Below are 27310 nucleotides of genomic sequence, written 5' to 3'. Positions count from 1 at the left end.
GATATTTGAATTCCAAGCAACTGTTAAAGATTTTCAAATGAAAATGGAAAGCTTTGGGAGTGACCATAAAATAGAAATTAATTCATCTAGAGGTCCTAAACATATTTCTGAATAACAAATAGTCTATTTTCTACTAAATTATGATGTTTTCCAGAAGTATATTTTAAAGGACAATTTAAGATAATTACCCATATTTTTACAGTTTTAAATTGACTCATGAAATTATAGTGACAACAAAGAAACTTTATCAGCTCAAATCCCCTAGATCATCCTTTCCAGTATTTTTCACTCTTCTCTTTTCCTATCTTATTTTTGGAATATTTGAGGCTGATAAACATGGAGCCCCTAACACTTGGTTCAGAACATGAGCAATGTAGTGTTTGTCCAGGACAAAGATTTCTTTGAGGTTCCACTCTTTGATCAGCTCCGTGGGTGGACCTTATAGGCTGACCACTGTGGGCAGCTCTCACATGGGTACCTGTATCCTGGATTACTCTGAGGTATCCATGGAGACCAAGTGGCTGCCTGTCCCCAAGGCATAAAAATGATCTAAATTGGATGCTTCTAAATTTAAATTATTGCGAGCTATTTCTTGAGTCCCTAAAAGTTTGCAGTAGAGATCAAACCCGTCAATCCTAAAGGAAATCAACCCTGAATGTTCATTGGAAGGACTGATGCTGAAGCTCCAATACTTCATCTACCTGATTTGAAGAACTCATTGGAAAAAGCCCTGATGCTGGGAAAGATTGAAGGCAGGAGGAGAAGGGGACGACAGAGAATGAGATAGTTGGATGGCATCACCGACTCGATGGACATGGGTTTGAACAAGCTCTGGGAGTTGGTGATGGATAGGGAAAACTGGAGTGCTGCAGTTCATGAGGTCGCAGAGAGTCTGACACGACTGAGTGACTGAACTGAAAAGTTTGCAGTAACTAATTTTGTTTTATTATTTTTCTTGATTGTTGCCTGCCAGGCTCCTTTGTCCATGAAATTCTCCAGGCAAGAAAACTGAAGTGGATTTCCATTTCCTTCTCCAATAAAATGAATACATGCTCACTATAGAATAAAATTAAATTATTAAAGAGATCCCCATCAATGTGTCTCCTTAATCCCACCCAATAATTTCTATTGACAATTTGATGAAACGTCCAGATTTTTTACGTGTATTTAAGAATGTAGATATGAAGATATGTAATTACTTTTATGAAAATGATAATAGTCTATATATTTGAGCAACTGGTTTTAAAAATCAATACTTTGCTGCAGAAACAAAGATATGAGGAAAGATCAGCATTTGTGTTCAAGCTGCCATTTATATTTCTCTGTCACAAAGTCAAAAAGGGATTACCATTTTATAAATAGCTATTAAGTTGCAAAATCCAAATGTGTACATTAATTGGCACATGCTGAAGTCTTGGCTGTGGAGTGAAACATCTTAAATCCTATATAAATGCATGTACTCATTGGAGTTCTTTTAAACATCTTCCCCTTCTACAAAGGCCACACATATTTGTAATTATTTCACTGTTAAGAGAGAATCTCATTTATTAACTCTGGTTTACCAACACACCTGACTAGAGAGAATATTGTTTGTTGGGAATAAATCTTAGGGGGTTGGTGGTCATAGTAGGATTCATTAGAGTGAAGGGCCATGCAGCTATTATTGTGAAGATTTTATAACAGTCGTATCATAAGAGAGAGTGTTGTGGCCTAGAAGTTAATGTTCTTTCCTTAGATCTGAAAAGACTGTCAACGGCTTCTTTTTGGTTCTCAAATATACTGGTAACGGGAGTACAAATGGGCACAGACTTTCTCAGAAGCAATTTCCCAGTGTCCATCAAGAGCCTGAAAAATACTCATACTTCCAATCCAGTAGTACTACTTCTGAAAATGCTGCTGGAGGAGATCATCTGAAATGTGGATAAAGTTATGTATAGTTATGTTCATTCTTGTGTTTTTCCTAGAGGCAAAATTGGGCATAGCCTAAATGCCTTGTAACTGGGGCCTTTCTAAGTAAATTCTCTAAATACTGATATCATGGAGATTTGCAGTTATTTTAATGAAACGAATTAATGACATGGGAAGTGTTTGTGATGTAATATTAAGGGGGAAGTCGGGATGCAAAACTCTTTGTATTCTATGATCTTAACCATGGGAAATGTCTTCACACACAAATGCACATACACACAAACAACTGAAAGGAAAAATCCAGAATATTAATACTGATTACCTCAAAATAATCAGTGAGTTTATAGATGACTTCTGTTTTATTTTTTGTATTTTATAGCATCTTCTAAATTTTCTACAATGAGAAAATTACTTTCTCAGTAATATTATTTAAAGTAAATGTTTAATATCTTTTTAGATCTAAGCCATTTATACAATATTTACATTTCTCAGGATTTTGTATTTCTTATTCTGGAATGTATAAATGTGTATGTGTAGTTTAGATACACAAACCAAACATTATAGTATTAGTATCTTAAAATGATATATTTTAGTTTTAAAACATCAGCTTAGTTTAGTTCAATATAATTGATAATGAGGTAAAGCTGAAGATTTGACCTACTCTAAAACACCTGATATCTAAGAGCATGAACTGATAATTCAATAACTTAATTGCTTTCCACAATGATGCAGAGATTTGTTTATGAGCAAGATAGTCAGGAAATAAAATCTTAGACTAATTTATATTTGGTGCCCCAATATCTTAGGTACTTTCTTTTATTAAAAGCAGAAATGCACATGGTCTTCCATAAGCAAGAGTACACACGGTGTTTTTTCTCCTTGGTGTGCTGCCTGTCCTTTACTCCCTCCCCTTTTCCTTTAGCTTTCTTCAGGCCCTTCCTGCATGATTGGGTTATAAATTTTACATACTGTAAAAGCTCATCATTGTAAAGTGTGCAATTCAGTGGATTTCAGTATCTTCATATGGCTTTACAATCATCGCCATTATCTAATTCCAGAACATTCTCATCATCTGCCCCCAAGAACCTCATCCTATTTAGCAGTCACTCCCCATTCCTCCCTCTCCTTAATTCCTCCTTATTCCTTGATTTTCAGAGGCTCTTAAAATACTTGAAAGTTTACTCAATTATCAGTAATGCATATAGCAAATATTTTCACATGTGTCAGTTTCTATATTGCTAGGATGTGGGGAAAACTTTTAAAACCACAATGCAAAATCTAAATACAATAAAAGAAATTATAAAACAAATTTCTTCAGGGTAAACCACCAAAGACAAAGAAAATCTAGGACAAAAATATTTGTAACAAGCCTGGCGTGCTGTGATTCATGGGGTTGCAAAGAGTCGGACACGACTGAGTAACTGAACTGAATTGAATTACTGCTAAGTGGGTAATCTCCCAACTCTTTTAAGAACCTTTAAAAATTAAGGAATAAAAAGGTCATACACACACACACACACACACACACACACTCTCTCTCTCTCTCTCTTAGAAAAATGGGCAAAAGTCATGAACAAATGGTTCATAGAAAAAGATAAACAAATGGCCCTTTAATATATGAAAAGATTCTCGACTTCCTTAACAAGAGAAATGTAAATAAAGACTACAATGTGAGAAACCAGTTTTCACTCATTACATGGAATATATTCAAAAGCTTGGCAAGACTGAAGAAAAAGAAACTCTTACACATTGCTCACATGAGTTCAAAGTTGTACAGCACCTAGAGAATGATATGTGGCAAAATCTAATAAAACCATATACTCATTTCTTTGACCTAGAAATCCCCTTTCTAATAATTTATTCTGAAGATACACTCAACAAATACAAAACAATATTTGCATGAAGGTATTCACTGCAGCATTCCTAATAATAGCAAAATTATTTTTACTGCCTAAATATTCATCTATACCAGACTGGTTTACTTAACTAATACATCTATGCAATGAAAAGCAAGTCGTACAAAAATGAGGAAGATATCTAAAGAAGTGATCATCTATACCAGACTGGTTTACTTAACTAATACATCTATGCAATGAAAAACCAGTCATACAAAAATGAGAAAGATATCCAAAGAAGTGATCTCTAGGAATGAATTGCAGGGTACATTGTTAAGTGCGGGGGAAAAAAGGCATGGCGTAAAAGAATCTGTTTATTTTTTACAAAGAGAAACACAGCATAAACAAAAACTAGTGAAAATGATTAATTACTATAGAATGTGGTTGAGGGTGAAGTGGAAGGGATAGAAATGAGGCTTTTTTAAAGTATAGACTTTTGAAACACATGTTTTAATGTATTAAATAAAGTTAAAGCCAGTAAAATATTTGAAGGCAAAATCAAATGAGTGCTAAGTCACTTCAGTCATGTCCAACTCTGTAATACTATGAACTTTAGCCTGCCCAACCTCTCTGTCCATGGGATTCTCCAGGCAAGAATACTGGAGTGGATTGCCATGCCCTTCTCCAGGGGATCTTCCCGACCCAGGGATTGAACCCACGTTTCTTATGTCCCCTGCATAGACAGTGTCTTTACCACTAGCGCCACCTGGGAAGCCCACAATCAAATGAGGCTGTGTATCAAATTGATAATATAAGCACACAGAATAAAGAATGCAGATAACTTTTGAACAGAGTGCTCCCTGTTTATGCTGAAATCATTGTGGGAAACTTTGTTGGGAAAGTGGATATTTGCACAATTTGGAAGTATCACCCACAAATTCTTTGCTAATTGTAAAAAGGGAAAAGGCATTTTGTAGTGCAGAGTGCGGGAAGGCATCACCTTAGCCAAGTAATCAAGCCTCTTTTTAAAATTGTGGTAAAATACATTTAACATTAAATTTACCATTTAAACTATTTTTAAGCATATGGTACTGTGGCATTAAGTACATTCACGTAGTTGTGCAGCCATAACCACTATCCATTTGCAGAACTGTTTCATCTTCCCGAACTGATGGTCTGTACCCATTGTAAGTAATCAACACTTGTATCATCCAGTGACGGACTGGCTTGATCTTATGTGTGTGCTGTGGAGATGGGATGGGAAGTGCATTTCAACTTTGGGATATTCTTGCCAAAATATTTAGCCTGAATCTAATAATGAGGAAATAACCAGACAATTCCAGAATGCACTATATCATATATGACTCCTGGCTTAGTCTCCAAAAATATCAATAACTTGAGAGATACCTACATACCTACATAGAAGGCAGGAAGATTTTCCAAATGATAAGAATCTAAAGAGACATGACAACTAAATGCTGTCAGACTCTTTGATTGAATCCTGGATTTAAAAAAAAAACAATTATAAAGCACATTTTCAGGGACAATTAGAATACACACTGTATATTACACAAAATTATGGTATCTGTTAAATTTCTTGGGTATGATGGTATTGTAGTTATACGGGAGACTGTTCTTAGAGGTGAAATCCATGATGTCTTAACTTATTTCTAAATGGTTCTTCAAATAAATTAATGGACTAATTGTATTTCATTTATTATATATTATATATCTTTTCACATATATGAAAAGGGGAGAGAAAGAAAGAGACATAGTAAAATAAGAATTTGGGGAAAAGGAGGCAATATACAATAAAATAAAATGGAACTATTATTAAAAGAACTGTAGGTAATTAATGTGATAGTTTTGATAAATATGGATACTTTCAGTTTATAGTTTATGCTTTTACTCATTTTACTCATCATATTTTAAACTAGATAATCAAACTACATACATCTTTTCTTGAACTCTATTCCTTTGGTTCTTATGCTGTAACATAAGGTTTATATAGGTCTTTAGTTCGGCAAGTAAAATTAAAATTGAATATGTCTTCAGAGATACATTTTGTGGCATTTGGTTACATTGTTTATTTAGAGAGGGAATGTAGTTGTAAGATTTTAGATTCTTAAATAAGACAACGTGGAAAGGTTTTTAAAAAGCATTTCTAATAGACTTCCTTCCATGCAGATTTAATAATACTACAACTTCAGATGGTAACTTGTTCCCTTAAAAAGCATTCTTGTTCTTGAGAGCAGAGATGCACAGAATAGAAATGAAATCAACATTTGGTCACTGTGAGTATATTATCTGAGTCAACATGAATCCTTACGTTATTCTGTATTAAAATGTCTCTTTTAGGAGGTGAAATTGACTGTGTGGATAAGGATGGGAACACTCCTCTTCATGTGGCTGCAAGATACGGTCATGAGCTTTTGATTAACACCTTAATAACCAGTGGAGCTGACACAGCCAAGTAGGTTACAGCAAAAATACAGTGGATTAATTGCCACATGTGGGAGTACTGCCAAAGGGGTTCTGCTGTGCTGTAGATAGATCCTATTTGTCCAAATTAAGGTAGATCTGCAACATTATGCTAAACACAAATTAGAACTAAATTAAGTGATTTTTAATGACAGTTGCAAGGAAGAACCAATTTTATTTTTCAGCTATATCAAAAAGAGGCCTATTTCAGTGGTTTTAATTAAGGGAACTTGAATGTTATTCCTAAATCTCTGTTTTTTAATATTCTTCTGTTTTTTCCAATGAACAGTGTTAGTTAAGCAGGAAAAATAAAACATAATTGGGCAAACTCAGATTTTATTCAGAGTACCGTTTTGCATATGTTAATAACCCATGTTTAATGATATGGTTATACTGTATAATTGAGTAAATCTGCCACATAGGGAAGAGGGACCTGACTTCATTTTGTACTTCAATTTAACAAGAATATGTGAAGCATCTATATGAATCCATTGCAATGTTGGGTGCTGTGGGAAATTTCAGATATACGTTACCTGATTGGTACCTTCCAGGAGCTCATAATTTTGTTGGAGGCCCAAAACCCACTTAAGACAAAGAACCATGCAAAATCGTATTTAGCAAAGTTCAAAATGAAACAGAACTTTAATGGCAAAATATTCAGTGTAGACAATATATGCCATAGGTTATAGACAGGAAGGAGAGAGGCTCAAAGGTGGCCATAGTTTTTTAAGGAGAAGGTGATTTTTAGGTAGACTTTGAAGGATGGGAATTATGTGAATAGAGCAGAGTAGCAGACTTCCCAAGCAGGAAGGAAAGCAGGAGCAGATACAGCTCCCATGGGGAGGGTGGCCTAGTGGGGTGGAAGTTGGCCTGGTGGGCTGAAGAGCGTGTGATGGTGCCATGCTCTGCCAAAGGCTGCATTATATCACGGTGGGAGACCCAGCCTTTAGTGGGCGCTAGCTGGGCTCCAGTTCAAGCTGCCTTATTTGTGAGCTATGTGACCTTGAGCTTGTTGCTCAACCTGTCTGCCCATTGATTTCCTCATTTGGCAAATGGGAGTAATAATAGTATCTACCATAGGTTTGTTATGAGGATTAAAGGACTTAATCACTAGTAAAGCTCTTTGGTATGTGTTAAGATCTGTGTGTGAGTTATCTAAATGCATCTGCTAAGGTATTCAACAAGATAATCCAACTTAATAGCTCTTTGAACAGTGCCTGGCTCATAGTAAGCTATCAGTAAAGGCTAACTATTAATTATTATATTATTAACTAATTATTAAATTATTATAAGTTATTATGTATTATTGCTTGATAATATCTAGCATGTTAGGGAAGTGGAAAGAGATGAGGTGGAAAGGCAGGAAGAACCACATTTCAGAGGACCTCGAACATCTTGCTGAGGAGTTGGATACCATTCTGAGGCATTCAGAAGTTGTTAAAGAATTATAACTATGTGTAGGGTAGGTTGTGTCTAATGATCCCATTTGTGTGTAAGAAACATCGCTCTAATAGCAGTCCAGACAAACTTGAAGTGGTCCAGACTAGAAACACCTGGCAGACTCTTGTGAATGGCCAGAGAAGAAATGAGCTCTCAAGCTAAGGACAAGACTAAGGGTAGAGAGACACTGACAAATATTAATGCCAAGAACAGTGGGTTGTCTCAGAAGAGAAAGGAATCCACTTCAAGTCAAAGGACCTGTTTGACTGGGAGGTTGCAAATCTAAAGCAGCAGCTCGGTTTCCTGGAAAGAGCAGTGTTCTAGGATTTCGGAGGCATTTACCAGAGTCTAGAGTTGCAACCCAAAGCCAAAGATCTTAAATGTTCAATGTCAGTTAAGCAGAAATAAAGTGTTTAGGCACAAGCTATCTTCACCCTGTGATATGTTCATATTTTCAGTGATTGTTTCAGATTTGAACTTATCTGAAAAATGAGTTTTTTTTTTTTTAAATTTGAGCTTTATAGATAAACAGGGCTCAATACTTAAAATTTCTGAAAAACCACATTTAACTCAGTAAGCACAAAGTCTATTTCCTTGAGATTATTTTACCTTCAATTCGTACAAACTCAAACTATGTGGCAAAAATGCCTTAGGAATGATGTTGGTCAAGTAGCCTTTCCTTCTACTGACCGTGCTGGGGACACTGGCCAGGGAAACATTGTCCCAGCCTCAAAGAGCCACATATGCTTCCTTTTGCCCCAGCATATCTGGGGTTAATACATGCTTCCTTCAGTAACAGTGGTTCGTTAAGGCAACAACTGTGTGTGTGTTTGTGTGTGAGAGTGAGTGTGTATGTTGTGTGGGGAGGGAAGTCACCTAAAGAGAAAATATCCAAGTGAAGGGACAGGAGAATTGATGGTTGAATTTGCTAAAGGCTTGGGCTTCCCTGATAGCTCAGTTGGTAAAGAATCTGCCTACAATGCAGGAGACTCCAGTTCGATTCCTGGGTCAGAGAGATCTGCTGGAGAAGGGATAGGCCACCCACTCCAGCATTCTTAGGCTTCCCTTGTGGCTCAGCTGGTAAAGAATCTGCCTGCAATGTGGGAGACCTGGGTTCGATCCCTGGGTTGGGAAGATCCCCTGGAGAAGGGAAAGGCTACCCATTACAGTATTCTGGCCTGGAAAATTCCATGAACTCTATAGTCCATGGGGTCATAAAAAGTCAGACTGAGCAACTTTCACTTTTCCCCAGAAAGTCACTGTTCTCTGGGCTCCTTGTAAATTTATCTAGGGTAACTCATTAAAGCAGAGAAGGCAATGGCACCCCACTCAAGTACTTTTGCCTGGAAAATCCCATGGACAGAGGAGCCTGCTAGGCTGCAGTCCATGGGGCCGCTAAGAGTTGGACACCACTGAGTGACTTCACTTTCACTTTTCACTTTCATGCATTGGAGAAGGAAATGGCAACCCACTCTAGTGTTCTTGCCTGGAGAATCCCAGGGATAGAGGAGCCTGGTGGGCTTCTGTCTATGGGGTCGCAGAGTCGGACACAACTGATGCAACTTAGCAGCAGCAGCAGCAGCAGCAGCTCATTAAAGAGGAGAAAAACAGGCGTTTCCTTCTATAAATAAGTGAACAAAAAGGAGCATTTATGAAAATAACCCATTTTAATTCATAAACAATATGGCCAATGTATTCTTAAAGATCTCTTTATGACAAGTTTTATAGTCATTACTTTCTGATGAATTTATTTGCATCTTATTTTCAAGCCTTGATTAAATGTTCTTTGTTTTTCTTTTTTGTTTCTCTGAACTTTGTAAGTTTCTGCAGTGTGACTTGGTGCTTATGCAACTTTATGTGGTATCAAAGCCATTGGGTTTTTTCTTTAACTTTGTTAGTTTTGGGGTGCTTGTCTCTAGGATTTTTTAATTTGTATTCCATCTTATCAATTAAACTCTCACTGCTTTCTCTGCCTCAATTGTAGCAGAATTAGTGGTATTACAGTTTTACAGGTAACTGATTCTGATATTCTTACATTCACTGAATATCTGTTGATGGCTTGTTAAGTGTCACCCACTGTGTCAGGTTCTGGGGTCACAGAGCTTGCTGCCAAGGAGTTTATAGCCTGTCGAAGTGGGAAAAGTAAAAGTGAAAGTGTTAGTCACTCCGTCGTGTCCAACTCTTTGTGACCCCATGAACTGTAGCCCACGAGGCTCCTCTGTCCATGGAGTTCTTCAGGCAAGAATACTGGATTGGATTGCATTTCCTTCTCCAGGGCAAGAACTAAATAGGCAGTGACAATCATGCATGCTAAGTTTGATGGCAGAACAACTGCCAGGTGCCACTGGAGTACAGGAGAACATATATGGGATGTAGCAGGAGCAGCAAAGCTTCCCAGAAGAGGGATGGTTACCTCGTACGACAAGTAGCAATTAGTTATGTAACTGAAAGTCTTTAAGGTCCTAAGCATCTGCTTAGATTATTTTTATTAAAATGTTTGAATATGTATAAACATAAGACTAAATAGAGACTCCCTAGGCTTTTGACTCTCATATAGCAATAAATTTATAAAAATTACAAAATACATACAAAAAGAGACCCACAGCGTTCACCAGAACTGCACAGGACAATAGTAACAAATGCTCATGAGTTCTGCTAGGCCCCACTCTGGGAGGTTACATTTAACTGTCCCAAGAACCCCATGGGGTAAGTGCTGTGATTATGCCCATCTTACAGGTGAAGTAAAAGAGGTTTAGGTAGCTTTCTGAGGTCACAGAGTGGTGGATGGAAATAGGACACCATCCTTGACCACCTGGATCTGGAGCCTAAGCTCCTAGGCAGGAGACTTGCTGCCTCTCCATGTAATGGATGATGTGATACTTAGCATTTTGCTTGTAATTGTGGTCCTAGCGACTAAAATGCTGAGTTTTTTGGATCCAGTACATAACTATGGAAGTGGAGGTTTTGCAGTGACTTAAAGTGGTGGGCAGTGGACCTGTCACATGGCACAGAAACCTTTACTCAAACTATTGCCAGATTCTGTGCATACAGGAGGCTCAGTGTGCTACATTATCATTGCCCTTCCTAGATTCAGACGTTTCGTTTTCTATTAAGTCCACCTTTATTCTCACTGGCTCCTGCCAATTAAAGTAGTACTACACAGCACAGCTGTCATCCTAAGTATCATACAAATGTCAGTGCTGGAATTTGGCAGAGGTGTGTGGTGATAAGGTGGCCTTTTAGATGCACTAAAATATGCTTTCACCAAAAGGGAAAGACAATATAAAATTGTCACAGAGAGTTCTTAAAAGCCCAAAGATATTCCAGCAATCCCCAGAGATGTACTGACTAGTTTGAGAAATACCGTGAGAAACAGAAGAGTTTGAGTTGTAAGAGTTTCAGGAGAAAGGCCTGCATGTGAAAACCCAGGGCTCTTCCAAGAGGAATGGACAGAAGTTTAAAGATCCTAAGAACACATCTAGGTTTAAGCAGTAGGGGCTTTGTAGCCATGTTAGAGTATTTGGGCTTTGATTCAAAAGGAACCCCTGAAAATGTCTGCAGGTTGTAAATAGCAAGGACCAGGCTTCATTTTTGTCAGTTAGGCCAAGTGCCTGTAACTTAGTGGTGCATGATAAACACTTCGAACGACATCAGATCAGATCAGATCAGATCAGTCGCTCAGTCGTGTCCGACTCTTTGTGACCCCATGAATTGCAGCACGCCAGGCCTCCCTGTCCATCACAAACTCCCGGAGTTCACTCAGACTCACGTCCATCGAGTCAGTGATGCTATCCAGCCATCTCATCCTCTGTCGTCCCCTTCTCCTCTTGCCCCCAATCCCTCCCAGCATCAGAGTCTTTTCCAATGAGTCAGCTCTTCGCATGAGGTGGCCAAAGTACTGGAGTTTCAGCTTTAGCATCATTCCTTCCAAAGAAATCCCAGGGCTGATCTCCTTCAGAATGGACTGGTTGGATCTCCTCGCAGTCCAAGGGACTCTCAAGAGTCTTCTCCAACACCACAGTTCAAAAGCATCAATTCTTTGGCACTCAGCCTTCTTCACAATCCAACTCTCACATCCATACATGACCACAGGAAAAACCATAGCCTTGACTAGACGAACCTTTGTTGGCAAAGTAATATCTCTGCTTTTGAATATGCTATCTATGTTGGTCATAACTTTCCTTTCAAAAAGTAAGCGTCTTTTAATTTCATGGCTGCAGTCACCATCTGCAGTGATTTTGCAGCCCAGAAAAATAAAGTCTGACACTGTTTCCACTGTTTCCCCATCTATTTCCCATGAAGTGATGGGACCGGATGCCATGATCTTCGTTTTCTGAATGTTGAGCTTTAAGCCAACTTTTTCACTCTCCACTTTCACTTTCATCAAGAGGCTTTTTAGTTCCTCTTCACTTTCTGCCATAAGGGTGGTGTCATCTGCATATCTGAGGTTATTGATATTTCTCCCGGCAATCTTGATTCCAGCTTGTGTTTCTTCCAGTCCAGCGTTTCTCATGATGTTTAGTAAGAAATTTATTTAATAGTTTGATCACTTGACTTGGGCTTCCCTGGTGGCTCAGATGGTAAAGCATCTGCCTGAAATGCAGGAGATCTGAGTTCGACCCCTGGGTCAGAAAGATCCCCTGGAGAAGGGAATGGCTACCCACTCCAGTGTTCTTGCCTGGAGAATCCCCATGGACAGAGGAGCCTGGTGGACTACAGTCCATGGGGTCACAAAGAGTTGGACACAACTGAAATGACTAATATTGATCACTTGACTAAGTATCATAAAATCATTTGATGATCAAAAATCATCAACATTTTTGTCTCACCCACCTGGTGGGTTAAACTAAACCAATCCCACCTTTCCTGGGAGAGTTGAGAGATGAGTGTTGTAAAGGATTTTTTTAAATGGGATATAGCTGCTTTACAGTGTTATGTTAGTTTCTGCTGTGCAATGAAGTGAATCACCTACGTGTGAAAGTATACCACTTCCCTCTTGGACCTCCCACCCCGCCCCCGCCCCGATCCCCAGGCCCATCCATCGAAGTCACCACAGAGCACCAAGCTGATGTCCCTGCACTACACAGCAGGTTCCCACTAGCTGTGTATTTCACACATAGCAGTGTATATATGTCAATCCCCTCTCAGTTGATCCCCCCTCTCCCCCACCACCTGCACATGTCCATTCTCTACGTCTGCATCTCATTCCTGCACTGCAAATAGGTTCATCTGCAAGAATTTTGAAACACAGAAAGAGAACAGAAATGCTAGTTGGTCACACTTCATTCTTAGCTTTTAAGGAAGTACAACCTTATTACAACCTCAAAACTCACAGACTGCTGATTATCCAGCTAAGCTAATAATAATGGCAAGGGAACCATGGGTCAGATATTCTATTTAACACTTTATGTTCATTATCTCAAGTAGTCCTTCCAATTGCTCTGTAAGATTGACAGCTTTATTATCTTTGTTTTCCAGGTGAGGGAGCCATTATGTACTTTCCAAAGTCCAAATATCTAGCACATGGAAAAGTTAGGACTGAAACCCAAAGGTTCTCACCTTGTCACCTTAACCACAGTGTTTTTTTAAACACATGGCCTAAGGGAAGTTCTAGAAAGGACTGGATATGGAAAGGGACAGCCATGTCCTCTTGAGCCAAGGGGAAAACTTAAAAAAACTGATATTCTAATGGTGCAAAGGCCCTGTCCTCACCTCTGATGGCTCTGTGCAATTTATTCTGGCCTCATTTATTCTGAAATAACTGGGTAGGAGACCCCAGCTAACAGCTAAATTAGAAATAGCTAATACAAATGTGTTCCATTAATTTTATGACTGGTCAAATAAATGTAGCAGATTAACTGGAATTGTCTTCCCTTTCCTGTAATTTATGCACTGTTAAGTTTAGTGTTATCTGACGTCTTTATTTCTTCATCTTCTTTGATGTATACCTGATGAAGTCAGAGCGATGTTTCTCGTTTGACTAGGACAGTCAAATCCTAAGTTTCCTGCTAAAGGTTTTAGGATCCTTTCTTTATAAGCAGTCTTATTTCATAGCAATAAAGGAGAAATTTTATTTGTAATGCATGAATCATTTCTGAAGTGATTCAGAAATCCTGAGTTCTATTTTTATTTTCTTGCCATTTTCACCTGATACTTAGTTTTTCTATTTGAACTGGCACATCATATTCATTTGAATACCAGTACTAGTACCTGAGTCTAGAGTCATGTATTTCCTACACTGAGGTAGTAACTTTTTGTTAACTATGGAATATATCAAAGAGGATATTTTTTCATTTAAAAAAAATGTATTGAAGTAGAGTTGACTTACCATGCTTTTGGTATACATCAGAGTGATTCAGTTATATATATATATTTTCAGAATTTTTCCATTATAGGTTGAATATAGTTCCCTGTGCTATACAGTAGATCCTTGTTGCTTATGTTTTTTAAAACTTATTTTTAACTGAAGGATAATCGGTTTATAGTACTGTGTTGGTTTCTGCCATACATCAACATGAATCAGCCACTGGTATACATATGTCCCTCCCTCTTGAACCTCCCTCCCACCTCCCACTCCTCCCCACCCCTCTAGGTTATTACAGAGCCCTGGTTTGAGTTCCCTGAGTCATATAGCAAATTCCCGTTGGTTGTTTTACATATGGTAGTGTACATGTTTCCATGCTACTCTGTCTGTTTGTCCCACCATCACCATCCCCCCGACCCCACCCGTGTCCATAAGTCTGTTCTCTGTGTCTGCATCTCCATTGCTGCCCTGAAAATAGGTTCATCGGTACCATCTTCCTAGATTCCATATATATGCGTTAATAGTACTCTTGCCTGGAAAATCCCACGGACGGAGGAGCCTGGTAGGCTGCAGTCCATGGGGTCGCTAAGAGTTGGACACAACTGAGCGACTTCCCTTTCACTTTTCACTTTCATGCATTGGAGAAGGAAATAGCAACCCACTCCAGTGTTCTTGCCTGGAGAATCCCAGGGATGGTGGAGCCTGGTGGGCTGCCGTCTATGGGGTCGCACAGAGTTGGACTCGACTGAAGTGACTTAGCAGCATACGGTATTTGTTTCTCTCATTGATTTACTTCACTCTGTATAAAAGGTCTAGATTTATCCACCTCATTAGGACTGACTCAAATGTGTTCATTTTTATGGTTGAGTAATATTCCCTTGTATATATGTACCTCACCTTTTTATCTATTCATTTGTTGATGGACATCTAGGTGGCTTCCATGTCCTAGCTATTGTAAATAGTGCTGCAGTGAACATTGGGGTACACGTGTCTTTTCAATTTTGGTTTCCTCAGGGTGTATGCCTAGTAGTGGGATTGCTGGGTCATATGGTAGTTTTAGGACTTCCCTGGTGGCTCAGATGGTAAAACATCTGTCTACAATCCGGGAGACCTGGGTTTGATCCCTGGGTCGGGAAGATTCCCTGGAGAAGGAAATGGCAACCCACTCCAGTACTCTTGCCTAGAAAATCCCATAGACGGAGGAGCCTGGTGCAGGCTACTGCCCATGGGATCACAAAGAGTCGGACACGACTGAGCGACTTCATTCATTTTCATTTTATGGTAGTTTTATTCCTAGTTTTTTTAAGGAATCTCCATACTGTCTTCCGTAGTGGCTATATCAATTTACATTTCCCACCAACAGTGCAAGAGGGCTCCCTTTTCTCCACACCCTCTTCAGCATTTATTGTTTGTGGATTTTATCAAAGAGAATTTTTCCTAGGCCTTTTAGAGTTCTGCCTTCCTTGCCTTCTCAGTTTTTTAAGTAGCCGCAGAAAAAAAATGAAATTATTAGCTAATATAGAGTGTGGTGAATTATCTAAAGGCAATGGTGTTAAATGTTAAGTTTGGTTAGAAGTATTAATAGTGATGTTTATAGAATATGTTATAACACTGAGTCTATTAAACTTTTATACTTTTTATGTTTTTCTTAATTGTTTTATTATAGTTTGATACTATTTTCCCTAAGTCATTTGCTTGTATTGTTTAATATAAAGGTAACTATTTTATGTACCTATATAAACTATATCATAAATATTATGTGTATAGTTATGTATGTATGTTGATTCATTAAAATATTTATATTTTTACACACACATACACATACATATAAAGAATGAGGAAGACTCAAAGAAATCTTTAAAAATCCACTCCTTAGTTTAGTCATGTTCTTACAGGAATTCACAATAATTCTAGAAAATGTTCTATCCATTTTCTTCTTGCAAGCATCCAGCAATGTTTAATCATAGATTTTTGCCTTAACTCCTCAAAACAGATAAAATGGTTAGGTAAAATCTTATTAGCTTTAAGTTCCATTTAGTAAAGACCTTTTAAAATAGGTTATACATTAAAAAAATTAGTATGTTTCATTGGCATCAGAAGGGAACAATATAAATAGCACAAATAAAAAGCTTCTTTCCCATCCCCCAACTCCTCCTTCCTTTTCGTGAGCATCAAGGTTGTCACTGATGCAATTGCTTTTCAGAAATTTTTTTTTTTGTAAATGATGAGAGAGGCAATTACAAGCAGTTCTCCTCCACAAGACACTGCCCAGAAGACGGGCAAATTGCATCCCTTGATGGATGCCAGCTATTATATACACTGGGTTGGAAATCTCCATATAGGGAAAGGAAAATGAACAGAGGGAAGACTGAACAAAAACATCAATAAATAGAAGTTTTCATGAAAAGAGAGAGGTAGTTAATTGCTGGCAGACTCAGATTTTGCAGAACGCCAAATACCATGAATTATCTGAACATATATATACTTTCACAAATTCATGCACGTCATAACTTTCTATGTAGAAAATAAAATTCATGTATCTGAAGCTTAGCAAATTCAAGTCATATGTGTTTTTTATTCAATATAGAATGTGGAAATGGGCCACTTTGTGCCAGGGAAGAAACTTAGATGACTTATGTTGCAGGTATAAATATAGACAAACTGTACTCCTTATGTTATGCTGTGGATTTAAAAAATCTGAAATATATTGTCTGAATGAAATGAGATATTATGAGGCAAGATCACTAACATACTTTTAAGTACACAGGAACTGCCTGATGATGCTGTATGTTTTGAATTATGAGTCAGCACAGGACTTTGACTTTGGGTCCTTGTTTGAGGAGAGTGATGGGCAAGAGGAGGAGGCTTTAATTATAAGGGCAGAAAGCACTGCTGTCAGAAGGCTGCCTGTCCCTCAGAGGATTGTTCCAGGGACTATGTTATGGTAGGGGTCAGTCTAAGAAGTCCTATTCTGGATTCTTTCTGTACTACTGTTAGGGAAAATATGCTAGATTTATGAAATATATGTAAGGTTAAAGTTAACTATTTCGTGACTGGTTTTCTTATATGGGTAAATGTGCACTATAAAAGGCTACCAGAAAGATGAAGTTTCACTTGTCAAAGGTAAGCATTAGTTTTTATTCTCATCCAAAATTTTATTTCTAATAATACAGCCATTACTAACTCTTAGCAAAGAGATAACACATAGTAGGTCAACAATAAATATTTGTTTATCAACTCAAGGAATAAAACAGGTTGCTTTTCAAAGTTGAGAATTCGTCAGCTTCTTGTCTTGTTTTCTCCAGCACTTAGCAAAGTATCTAGTGGTTATAAAGTGTTGAATAGATGAATGCATGAATATGAATGATACATAAAATTGCTAAGCTGAAAGAATAAGAGAGAAATTAATGTTAAATGCTGAGTCACTGTTTATGTGAAATGTTTTCTTTAAAAATATGTTTTTCTATTGTTGTGGGATTTTTCACTGTGGTTTAAGTCCAGGATTTTATTATTTTAAAGTAGAAATGATTGCATAATTATTTCAGCCAGGAGTCCCCAAGCCAGGTCTCATAGATTTAATTTTCATCAGAGACCTTCTAGAAAGGTCACCCCCTTCTGTGTGTATCAGGAGATCTATAATCATCAGCTGCTCTGTTTTTTCCTTCCTCAGGTGTGGAATCCATAGCATGTTCCCCTTACATTTAGCTGCCCTCAATGCTCACTCTGACTGCTGCAGAAAGTTACTGTCATCGGGTAAGTAACTCCATTACCACAGATGACGCTTAATCTGTCCTGTAAATGAGCCGTGTAGCTTCAGGTGTCTGGTCAGAGTGAGTGGCTGCCTGTGCTTCATGTCATTCATGATCTGACTGGCAGGATGAGCTGTGTCCACAGCTGCCTGCATGTGACAGCTTCCAGCAGCTCGTGGTGTTGAAATGGTTTGAACGTCAGTATTCTGCCCCGGAGTGACAGTCTTGTCTGTTTATCAAGTTAGAACTCCGGTGATCCAGAGTGAGAGGCAGGTAGGGATGGCCATAGCTTACAGGAAGTTTGTCGTAGGAGGAGAAGACATCTTTGAGGCTTAAATTGGTGATGTAACATTTCATATTCTTCAACAAAGAAAAAAGGCCAAATCCCCTACCTTTTAATAGTAGAAATGTTAAATTGCCATCCCACTCAGTGGGCTCTGAAAAATCGCTCTGGTTGATATCCCTCCAACTAGGTTTTATTTTTATTTTTTTAATGCGGGCCTATTTGGAACCAAGAAATTCTTTCTGGTTTGGAGCTTTGCTAATCTTTCTTATCAATGATTCTGACAACCTCCATGTATTAAGAAGTTCCTGGCTTTCAAAGGTGATAGAGATCTGCAAGGCAAAGATTGTTTATGAATTAATTCAACAGATATCCCAGAGGCTTTTTTTATTCCTTTAAGTTCTTTACTTATGGTTGATTCTGCTTTCGCTGCTTTTGGCATGTTTAAAAATAACCCCTGCATGAAAGCACGTTTCCCAAATCTTACACCAACTGTAAGCTAATAATACGCTTAAGAAAATATCTCTTCTAGCATGTTACGATTACTCCTTTGCCTTCCATGTTTTCTCCATGTGTTCTGTCTGCCTGTCTATTGCCCTACTTATCTCAAATTGGTTTCATAAATTTTTATCCTGGGATTGAAATATGAGGCTGCAGTTCACCCAGGGCTGATTGTGAAAGTAAATTCTTCTTGACTTCACGGTTCTTCCTATAAAATTGCCAAGCTTGAGCAGTTACCATTCGTTTCCATGACAACCTCTTTCTGACTACAATGGCTTGCGTTCTGGTTTTTCTACTAACTGATTTTTCTGTCTCTGCAATGTTTCTTGTGGTTTAACTAGGACAAAAGTATAGCATAGTATCCTTGTTTAGTAATGAGCACGTGCTGTCTGCAGGCTTTGAAATAGACACCCCAGATAAATTTGGAAGAACGTGCCTTCATGCTGCTGCTGCAGGAGGGTGAGTAGTTAACAATTTTAGTTGTTTTCTCATGGCCTAATTACCAGTGCATCTTAACTGACTTAAGTCGTCTGTGAATCAGAGGCAACCTCTTTAATAAAATGGATAAGAAGTGTTTCTACCAATATCAAGTATCGTACGTTGAATTTCCAGATTGCTCATGTGTTTGTTTTTCCAAAGAAACATCATTAGCCCATCTCATATAGGAAATATTTTTTCTCTTGTTTTCTTTTCTCTCTCTCTCTCTTTTTTCTTATTTTAAATTGTAGGTCTGTAGCCTACAGAATATGTAACTACTTGGTACCTCTTCCACCAAAAGAAAGTAATTTGAGATTTGTTCCTAAGTTTTTGTCTTTTGTTACTAGAAGGAGAGTTAATGATCAAGGAAATCCAAAGTTGAGTTAATTCATGTTCATTTAAAGATATTTTAGTCCTATTTCAAAACTTATTTTTTAAGTTCTAATAATGATTAAATGTGAGCAAAAGTCCAGAAAACTCAAAGGATAAGCAAGAAGTAATTTAATCCTTGCCTATTTTTTTAAGTTGTAAAGAGAATTTTTCATGAGATACTCTTTTTCATATCAGTGGTTAGATTAAGACTATGATCATTTTTTGTTGATAAATGACCATGCATTGACCAAACATGGCTCCCCTCAGATGGCCTTGTTTGGGTATGGTGTTGGTTCTTAATCATTTTCCTAGTCTTAGGGAACAGCAGTGCTCCATGTATAATCTGTGTATGACCAAAGGCATTACCTATTTAACAGAGGTGGATTGACTGTGAAGCGTTAGGACCCCTTATTTGTATAGGTCCCTTCCAAAGTCTTGTATTTAGTTTTATTTTCATAATTTTGGTATTTTTTTTTTTTAAGTAACCTCCTTATCCTCATCCCTCCATCATATGAGCTTCCTGATCCATACAACATGGATCTGTTTGCCTGTGATCCTTTGGCTTCATTCAGGAAGAGACAGGTGTTTTATATCAATTGACGTTATACACATAATGGTCTCAGAAAGTTTTCCAGTTTTATGATTTAAGTAGTTCTCTGAGAAAGGTGACTGTAAAGGGAGGATATGGGGCAGGGACAGCCCTGCTTATACTTTTCATTAATGAGATCATCTTTCTTATTTAAATGATAATAAAGTAGTAAATCCTAGGCCACTTCTTAGCATCCCAAGTTTGGAACAATGATAGATGAATGTCTCCTTTTATGCCCCCATTTTGAAAAATATCAGACCTGTACAGAAAGTGGCAACAAACCGTTCTGGATTCATGTCTGAAACTCCTATTAGGATTAATATTTAGCTCTATGCCCTTCAAGGAAAATTCACTTCAATGGGTCCTTTTCTCTCTACTAAACATGATTTATTGCTTCTGCAAATGACAAAGAAGCTGGAAGATCACTACGCTCCATTACATCATTTTCGGCCTTGGTTCTACACATTCATTTACCTAGATTACCAAGACAGGGAAATGCAGCTGGTTTATTTTCCGTTAAGGAGAGTCTGGGTCGAAAATGGTTATAGTGAATTCATTCTGCTGTGATAAAAGGTAATGCTCATCCATTCTGGCTCATTGTTTAAAAGTGACATGAAATTATTATAGGTTTAAGGAGTTGTTTCATAAACTCTTGATGGTTTTGAAAGAGAATTTTAGCATAAATGATGAAACCATCACTGAAACGTTTCATCATGTAATAATCATTAAATTCTTTAGTCATGGAATTGAAAATGTTCCATCAGGCTCTTTAATGCATTGATTTATTAGCTTTGAAAAAGGAATTGTAGGAACTTTAGATCCTGATGATATGGCATTACTCTAATGTGTTAGGTTGCTTTTGTGTTAGCAGAATTTAAAGTTAGTGTCCTCATTTCATCTGTGCATACACTCTGTAGAAAAGAGCTCTTTCTGAAGACAGCCCAGCAATTGACCTCTACCATCTTAACAATGCTTTCCCTGTCTTTCTAGTAATGTGGAATGTATAAAACTCTTGCAAAGCAGTGGAGCAGATTTCCATAAAAAGGACAAGTGTGGGAGGTATGTAAACAGGGAACTCTGCTTCAAGTGCCTAAATAAAAGGAGTGGGGAGCAGTCCATCTGGAAATCATGTTATGTTGAAATGGTAAACAGGGAAGCTAGCTGGGGAGATTCCATCCTCAGAAGGAAATCCCTTTTTATAGCAAAGTGAAACACCAGCAAAGCAGGCACAGGCCACAAGGAAAGGGTCTCCTTTCCCAGCTTCTGTTTAGAAGTGCCAATTGTTCTGCTCCTTCCAATATAAATAACTATATCCATGAGGGAGATTGCATACTTTATAGATACTATATAAAAATATTTACATATATAAAATATGTAATCCTCCACATGGATATAGTTGAGAAAATTCTCTGTATCGCAAAGTAGAACACTGTAGCCCTTCCAGGACAGAATTTGGTCACAAGATCTGGAGCTCTTTATTATATTTATTGAACATTTCATTTTGGGATAAATCTTTAGACACATTTTAAACATGATATACACACACTCACATACATACCACCCATAATCCCTCTGGTTATTGGGATGGTTTAGAACTTTTCTTGCTTGTCCTTTGCAAAGCTAAGTCATGCTGTAGTACTAGCTGGTACAGGGAACCAGTACCAGTAAACAACATGAGGAAGATAGAGGAAATGAGGACATGATCAAAAAAACCTCAGTTTAATCTGTTTGGAAACAGCATTTTGGAAAGAGAGATACTTTATAAAGATAGACCAAGGCCAGCTTGGGAAGGTCTTCAATTTCAAACTAAAAAATCAAGGCTTTGTTCACTGGGGAGAACTGAAGGTTTTGGTACAGGATTATATACGTAGGTATTGGACTTTAGAAAATCCAGTTCTTCATTCATGACAGCTGAAAGTTACATGGAGCTTGGGTTAGGGCAAAGGAGGTCAGTCGGGATGGTATTGCAAGAGCCCAGAGGAGCAGTCATGAGCAGTCATGTAGATGGGAACCAGGATACGCACTTGGGATGGAAAGAAAGGAGATGGCCTGTCTAAGCCCCCATCTTTGCAGTCTTCGTTCTAACATATAAGATATGCTGGAGAAAGGCGTATGTCTTGGCCTCCAAAGATCTTTCCACACCCCTACAAATACTGCTGTCTGTGCTGGTGCTGATGATAGGGATCTGTTTTTCAGACTGAATGATATAATAAATTGCTGTTTGTTTTTCAGGACTCCTCTGCACTATGCAGCTGCAAATTGTCATTTCCACTGTATTGAGACATTAGTGACCACAGGGGCCAGTGTGAATGAGACTGATGACTGGGGCCGCACCGCTTTGCACTATGCTGCTGCATCAGACATGGATAGAAAGTAAAACAGCCTTGTCCTGTTTCTTCGGGGATGGGAAGGGGGGAGATGGTAGAGGGAGGGCTTGTTGAGTTTTCTTCATACTGCCTCACCGAGACTGTGAATGAAGAATCCCCTCTTATCCAGACTCGAGGGAGTTTGAATTGGTTCCTCCCTAACCCCGGGTTTCCCATTCTGCTCTCTTTACATTTGATTAGTACATGTCACTGCACAATTGCATCTCCTCTCTGTTCTTTGCATTGAATGCCAAGTGGAGCTGTCAAGTTCAGGTTTTCAGTTCACTCAAAATCTGTCATAATTTATTTTGTCGTATACTGTGGTTTTCATCATCATCACTTACATGCTTCATTTGCTGTAAAACTTACATTTGCTAATAAAGATGTCATATGTAAAAAATATCCACCTATGCATAATCCCAGTGATCTTCAAATACAGCATCAGTATTTTATTTTCAAAAATAAGTATTTTAAAAATAGACATTTTTCAAACGTGGGCATGAATGCTCTTTCGGAAGCTAGAAGACAGGAAGTTAGATCATGTTTGGATACTAGATGGCTTGGAATGGAAAGCAAAAATAAATGAACCAGTTCTAGGGGAAAAGGTGGGAGAGATGCCCACAGCTTATGATATCGTTCTCAAAGACTTGAGGATCAGGCGCTCCTTCATAGGAATACTTTTTGGTGATCCTGTTCAGAGAACTGTTGAGTTATATGGATGTGTTGAGTTATATGGTTAGTGCTAACTCCCTTTCTTGTAGAGCAATGGCTTTCAAACATACTAGATAATTACCTACACACCAGGCTTCCCTGGTGGCTCAGAAGGTAAAGAAAGAATCCACCTGCAACGCAGGAAACGGGTTCAGGTCCTGGATTGGGAAGATTCCATGGAAAAGGGAATGGCTACTCACTCCAATATTCTTGCCTGGGAAAACCCATGGACAGAGGAGCCTGGTGGGCCAAAGTCCACAGGGTCACAAAGAATCAGACACAACTGAGTGACTGACACTCACTTTACATCACGATCTAATATACAGACTCATGTATATATGTTTTATATATATGTATGGAAAATGGAAAAAAGATTTCATAAAACCTTATTTACTTTTGCTATGTATGATGCATTTTGATATCTTTTATTTCATTAAAAAAACCTACTGACTTCAACCCACTAAATTGATTTCAAAATTCAGTCATAGATCATGATCCATATTTCCAGTTTGGAAAACACTGCTTCTTTTTTTCCTTCATATGATACTAGCAAGTCTGATGTAGCCTCAGGGTCCCACAGCCACATGTTCTTAACTCAACAAACATTTATTGAACATGCATTATGTGTCAGGCTCTGTGCTATTCACTTGGAATAGAATGGGGAATAAGTATCCTTCATGTATTAAAACCTAGAATAGGAATCCTAGATGGTGCAGAGTTTCTCTGGTAGATGAGGGGTGCTTAGGAACCCATTCCTGGATAAATGAGATGCTCAACTGACAAGGAGGCAGCAAGGAATGTGGTAGGTGTCAGGGAATTGTAAGCTAAATCATTTTCTCTTTCCCTGGGGAGTTTAGAAAACTTACGGAAGAGTGGGCAGCATGATTGCTGCCTTAATCATTGATACCTCAGTGGAAGTTTTAGGGATACCATGTTCTTAACTTGATTCCTTAAGAGAGAAAAGATTTACTGGATGGACTTAAAGAGAACCATGTATATCCTCCATGAAAAATTAGTAGTGATTGCTTCTTTGGGGTTGGGGGGCAATTCTTAAGATGTAAATTGTACCAAAATCATTAGCAACTTTGCCACTAATTGTAATTTTTTTTGCTTGTTTCCCTTTGCTGAGAAGTAAGATTATCTTAGGAAACGCCCATGAAAATTCGGAAGAACTTGAAAGAGCCAGAGAGCTGAAGGAAAAGGAAGCTGCATTGTAAGTTTCTTCTCAGCTTAAGCACAAGGTGTGGTTACTGATGCTTTGTCTGCTGCTCTAGGTTGCCACGTGGGCCAGCTTTACTATTCTGGGGTCTCCCTTGGGGTCTTGAGCAAGTGATGTGGGCTTGCCTTTGATAAAGAAGAAACTGTTCTTTTAATATATCCTTCAAATAGGCTGTTTGCATACCAGATACATACTCTTCTAAAGATACACACTTTTTCTAAAATTGAAACCGTTGCAGCGATCATCACTGTGATTGGGCAGCAGTTTTTAGAACCAGATGTCTAAAATATCATTTCTGATTCTTCCGTGTGTCATGTGCCTCAGGGGACATACTAAAGCCTCCTCTGAGGGCCTCAGGCTCTCCTTTTGTGACCTGGGGATGACTATTTAGCAGATTCTAGAAATACATGTTTTGAGATTTCCGTGTGAAATACACCAGTTGTACTCTCCCCTCCCTTTCTGACACACTCTCATTGACTTCAGATAGCACCCTCCCCACCTGCAGACAGCTGCTCTGTCCCCTTCATCCTGCCTGCCCCTTTCTGGTGTCTTGACAGAGATTCAGCTCTTACTGTGATGAAGTGAGTGCCAGCACCCAGGACTGTTGATATCTGGGAAGCTCTAATGTTTCATCCTCTGAGAGTCCTTCCTGGACTGGAAGTCGTGGCGAGAAGGTTGTGCTGTACCGAGCGCAGTGCCTGGCACGTAGCTGGCGGTCAACAACTCTTTGTTAAATGAACGAACACGTGAATGCCCAGTGCCCACATTGTGTGTCCCGCCCCTGTGAGAGCAGTGGGTGTAGTGCTCTAAGAGTTTGCACTCAGTCCTTCACATGCAAGGCCCCAGTGCAGGTTGTAGGGACTTAACTTTGTCTGTGACTGGGGTGGGCACAGGAAACAAAGCTGTAAGTAGAACACAGTGACCACAGTTTTGCCCTAATATTCCAAAATTAAAGTAATAATATTCAAAGACTGTAAAATTTTAAGCCACCTCAGCAAATGCTTCCTTCTCCAGTGAAACGCAAGCTTGCGCTGGGCCAGAGCAGCCCTCTTCCAGCTGGTGGAGAAGGATGGAGCAGAAGCAGGAGAAGGCGGGGACCAGCCTACTGGGGAGCTTTTTCATGTGATAAAAGGCTACTTCCTTGTGCAAATACACCCTTGATCTAATGTGCATCTCTTGATTTTGTGGCTTAGGTGCCATAATTACTAGTCCAGGGCAGAGAAGGCAATGGCACCCCACTCCAGTGCTCTTGCCTGGAAAATCCATGGATGGAGGAGCCTGGTAGGCTGCAGTCCATGGGGTCGCTAAGAGTTGGATACGACTGAGCGACTTCACCTTCACTTTTCTCTTTCATGCATTGGAGAAGGAAATGGCAACCCACTCCAGTGTTCTTGCCTGGAGAATCCCAGGGATGGCGGAGCCTGGTGGGCTGCCGTCTATGGGGTTGCACAGAGTCGGACACGACTGAAGCAACTTAGCAGGGCCCTGGGTGGTAAAAAAGACAAGCATTCCCAGTTAAAAGTGGATTTCATTTCCCTTAGGAAAAATGTGGAGAATATTTACATTCTATAATACTGTTGTTATTTCTAATAGTACTTTTGCCAATTATGGGCTTCCCTAGTGGCTTAGACGGTAAAGAATCTGCCTGCAATGTGGGGGACCTGGGTTCGATCCTTGGGTTGGGTAGATTCCCTGGAGAAGGGCATGGCAACCCACTCCAGTATTCTTGCCTGGAGAATTCCCATGGACAGAGGAACCTGGTAGGCTACGATCCATGGGGTCACAAAGAATCAAACATGACTGAGTGACTAAGCACAGCAGAGTTGACAGTTATAGTTCAGCTATGTTCTGCATTAAATGCTCTTTGGGTATAATCCCCAGTGTTTTCCAAATTACATGTTAAATTTATCAACTGATTTTTTAGAATATAATCCTTTCAGAAGCTGGGGATTTTGTGTCCACAGACAGCTATCCCTATTGAGGGATTTTATTTCAAGAGCCAAATTCAGTTTAAAATGAGTCACACCTGGGATTCAGTCCATGGGTATTTCACTATGAAAATTTAAAAAAAAGAAAAGACTTCCTTTTAAGGTCCAAATCACCGAATACAGCATGATATATCAGGTATCCAATAATAGTTTGATTTATTACAGAGCATTTTATGGATGAACCATGTGGCATGTAGATATTTAGTTAAAAAAGTTTCTCTTTCATCAAGTTTTCTAAAAATTAAAATGTCTGTTTTAATATCTGTCTCTGTGTGTGACTTATTTACTCCTTTTGCCTTATACCGAAAGATAGATGATGTCATTTTAAGGTTTCTGAGTAAACTATAGAAATTTTCTATTGGGAGGTCTTGTTTAATATACAAGCTTCTATTTAGAATCTTGCAATTTTGATTTCAGTATGAATTTGAGCCAGCCTGGCCTTGTAAAGGACATGTTTGTCCCTGTGTCAAGAAATGTAGCTGATATAAATGACGTATCGCGGCGCTCTTCCCTCTTTGACCAGCAGGGCTGTCCCGTTTGCAGCAGGCCCTGAGTAGGACGCATCACGCCCCTTGTGTCCCGGCTCTTCAGCAAAAGCAGTACCGCACCCCTTCCTCTGACCTATTGCAAAGATTTTTTTTTTCCCAGAAAAGTTACAACTGTGCCAGAAAAGGCTTTTAAAATTTATTATTTATCATTTACTCTAGTCTGTATTCCTAGTGGTACAGTGTCGGCCTCTTTCTTCAGAGGTGGTGACTGAATTCATCTTTTATATTTTTTAAATGTTGGCCCAGTCCTTATGTCTTTTTATTGTTTTGGCTATTCTTAGGTTCTTTTCTGTTATTGTTTTCTTACTCTTTTAAACTTTCATTTTCCAACCTTTTTATCTCAGAGTCTCCAATAGCAAGGTTAAAAAATCAACCCACCTCTTTTGAGGTTTAGACCTTTGCAATGCCTTGACTACTTCTTTACTATGCTGAGAACTTATCTTTTGAACACAGAGCTCTAAAACTTATTATTTAGTAATCTTGATGACAAGCCAGTCCTGTACCTTAAGATGAAAAGGGGAAAAATATTTAATTATCCT

General features: G+C 38.7%; 1 protein-coding gene across 9 annotated transcripts in view; it reads left to right on the top strand.

The window, feature by feature from the left end:
• ANKRD44 (ankyrin repeat domain 44) overlaps nt 1-27310 on the top strand; it is a 312052-nt gene that overhangs the window by 211754 nt on the left and 72988 nt on the right. For 3 of the 9 annotated variants that reach the window (XM_027563489.1, XM_027563537.1, XM_027563527.1), the window contains exons 10-15: nt 6102-6216; nt 17639-17721; nt 18843-18960; nt 20930-20998; nt 22172-22312; nt 24146-24229. In XM_027563489.1, coding sequence (XP_027419290.1) covers nt 6102-6216; nt 17639-17721; nt 18843-18960; nt 20930-20998; nt 22172-22312; nt 24146-24229 — 610 coding nt within the window. The remainder of the gene's footprint in view (nt 1-6101; nt 6217-17638; nt 17722-18842; nt 18961-20929; nt 20999-22171; nt 22313-24145; nt 24230-27310) is intronic. The other 6 variants (XM_027563518.1, XM_027563567.1, XM_027563556.1 and 3 more) reach the window with 3 other exon arrangements.

This window comes from Bos indicus x Bos taurus, chromosome 2 (genome assembly GCF_003369695.1).
Source record: "Bos indicus x Bos taurus breed Angus x Brahman F1 hybrid chromosome 2, Bos_hybrid_MaternalHap_v2.0, whole genome shotgun sequence".
In the NCBI taxonomy this organism is placed as follows: domain Eukaryota; kingdom Metazoa; phylum Chordata; class Mammalia; order Artiodactyla; family Bovidae; genus Bos; species Bos indicus x Bos taurus.
The sequence above is the reverse complement of the archived record's forward strand: the minus strand, read 5'-3'. Positions and strand labels throughout refer to the sequence as shown.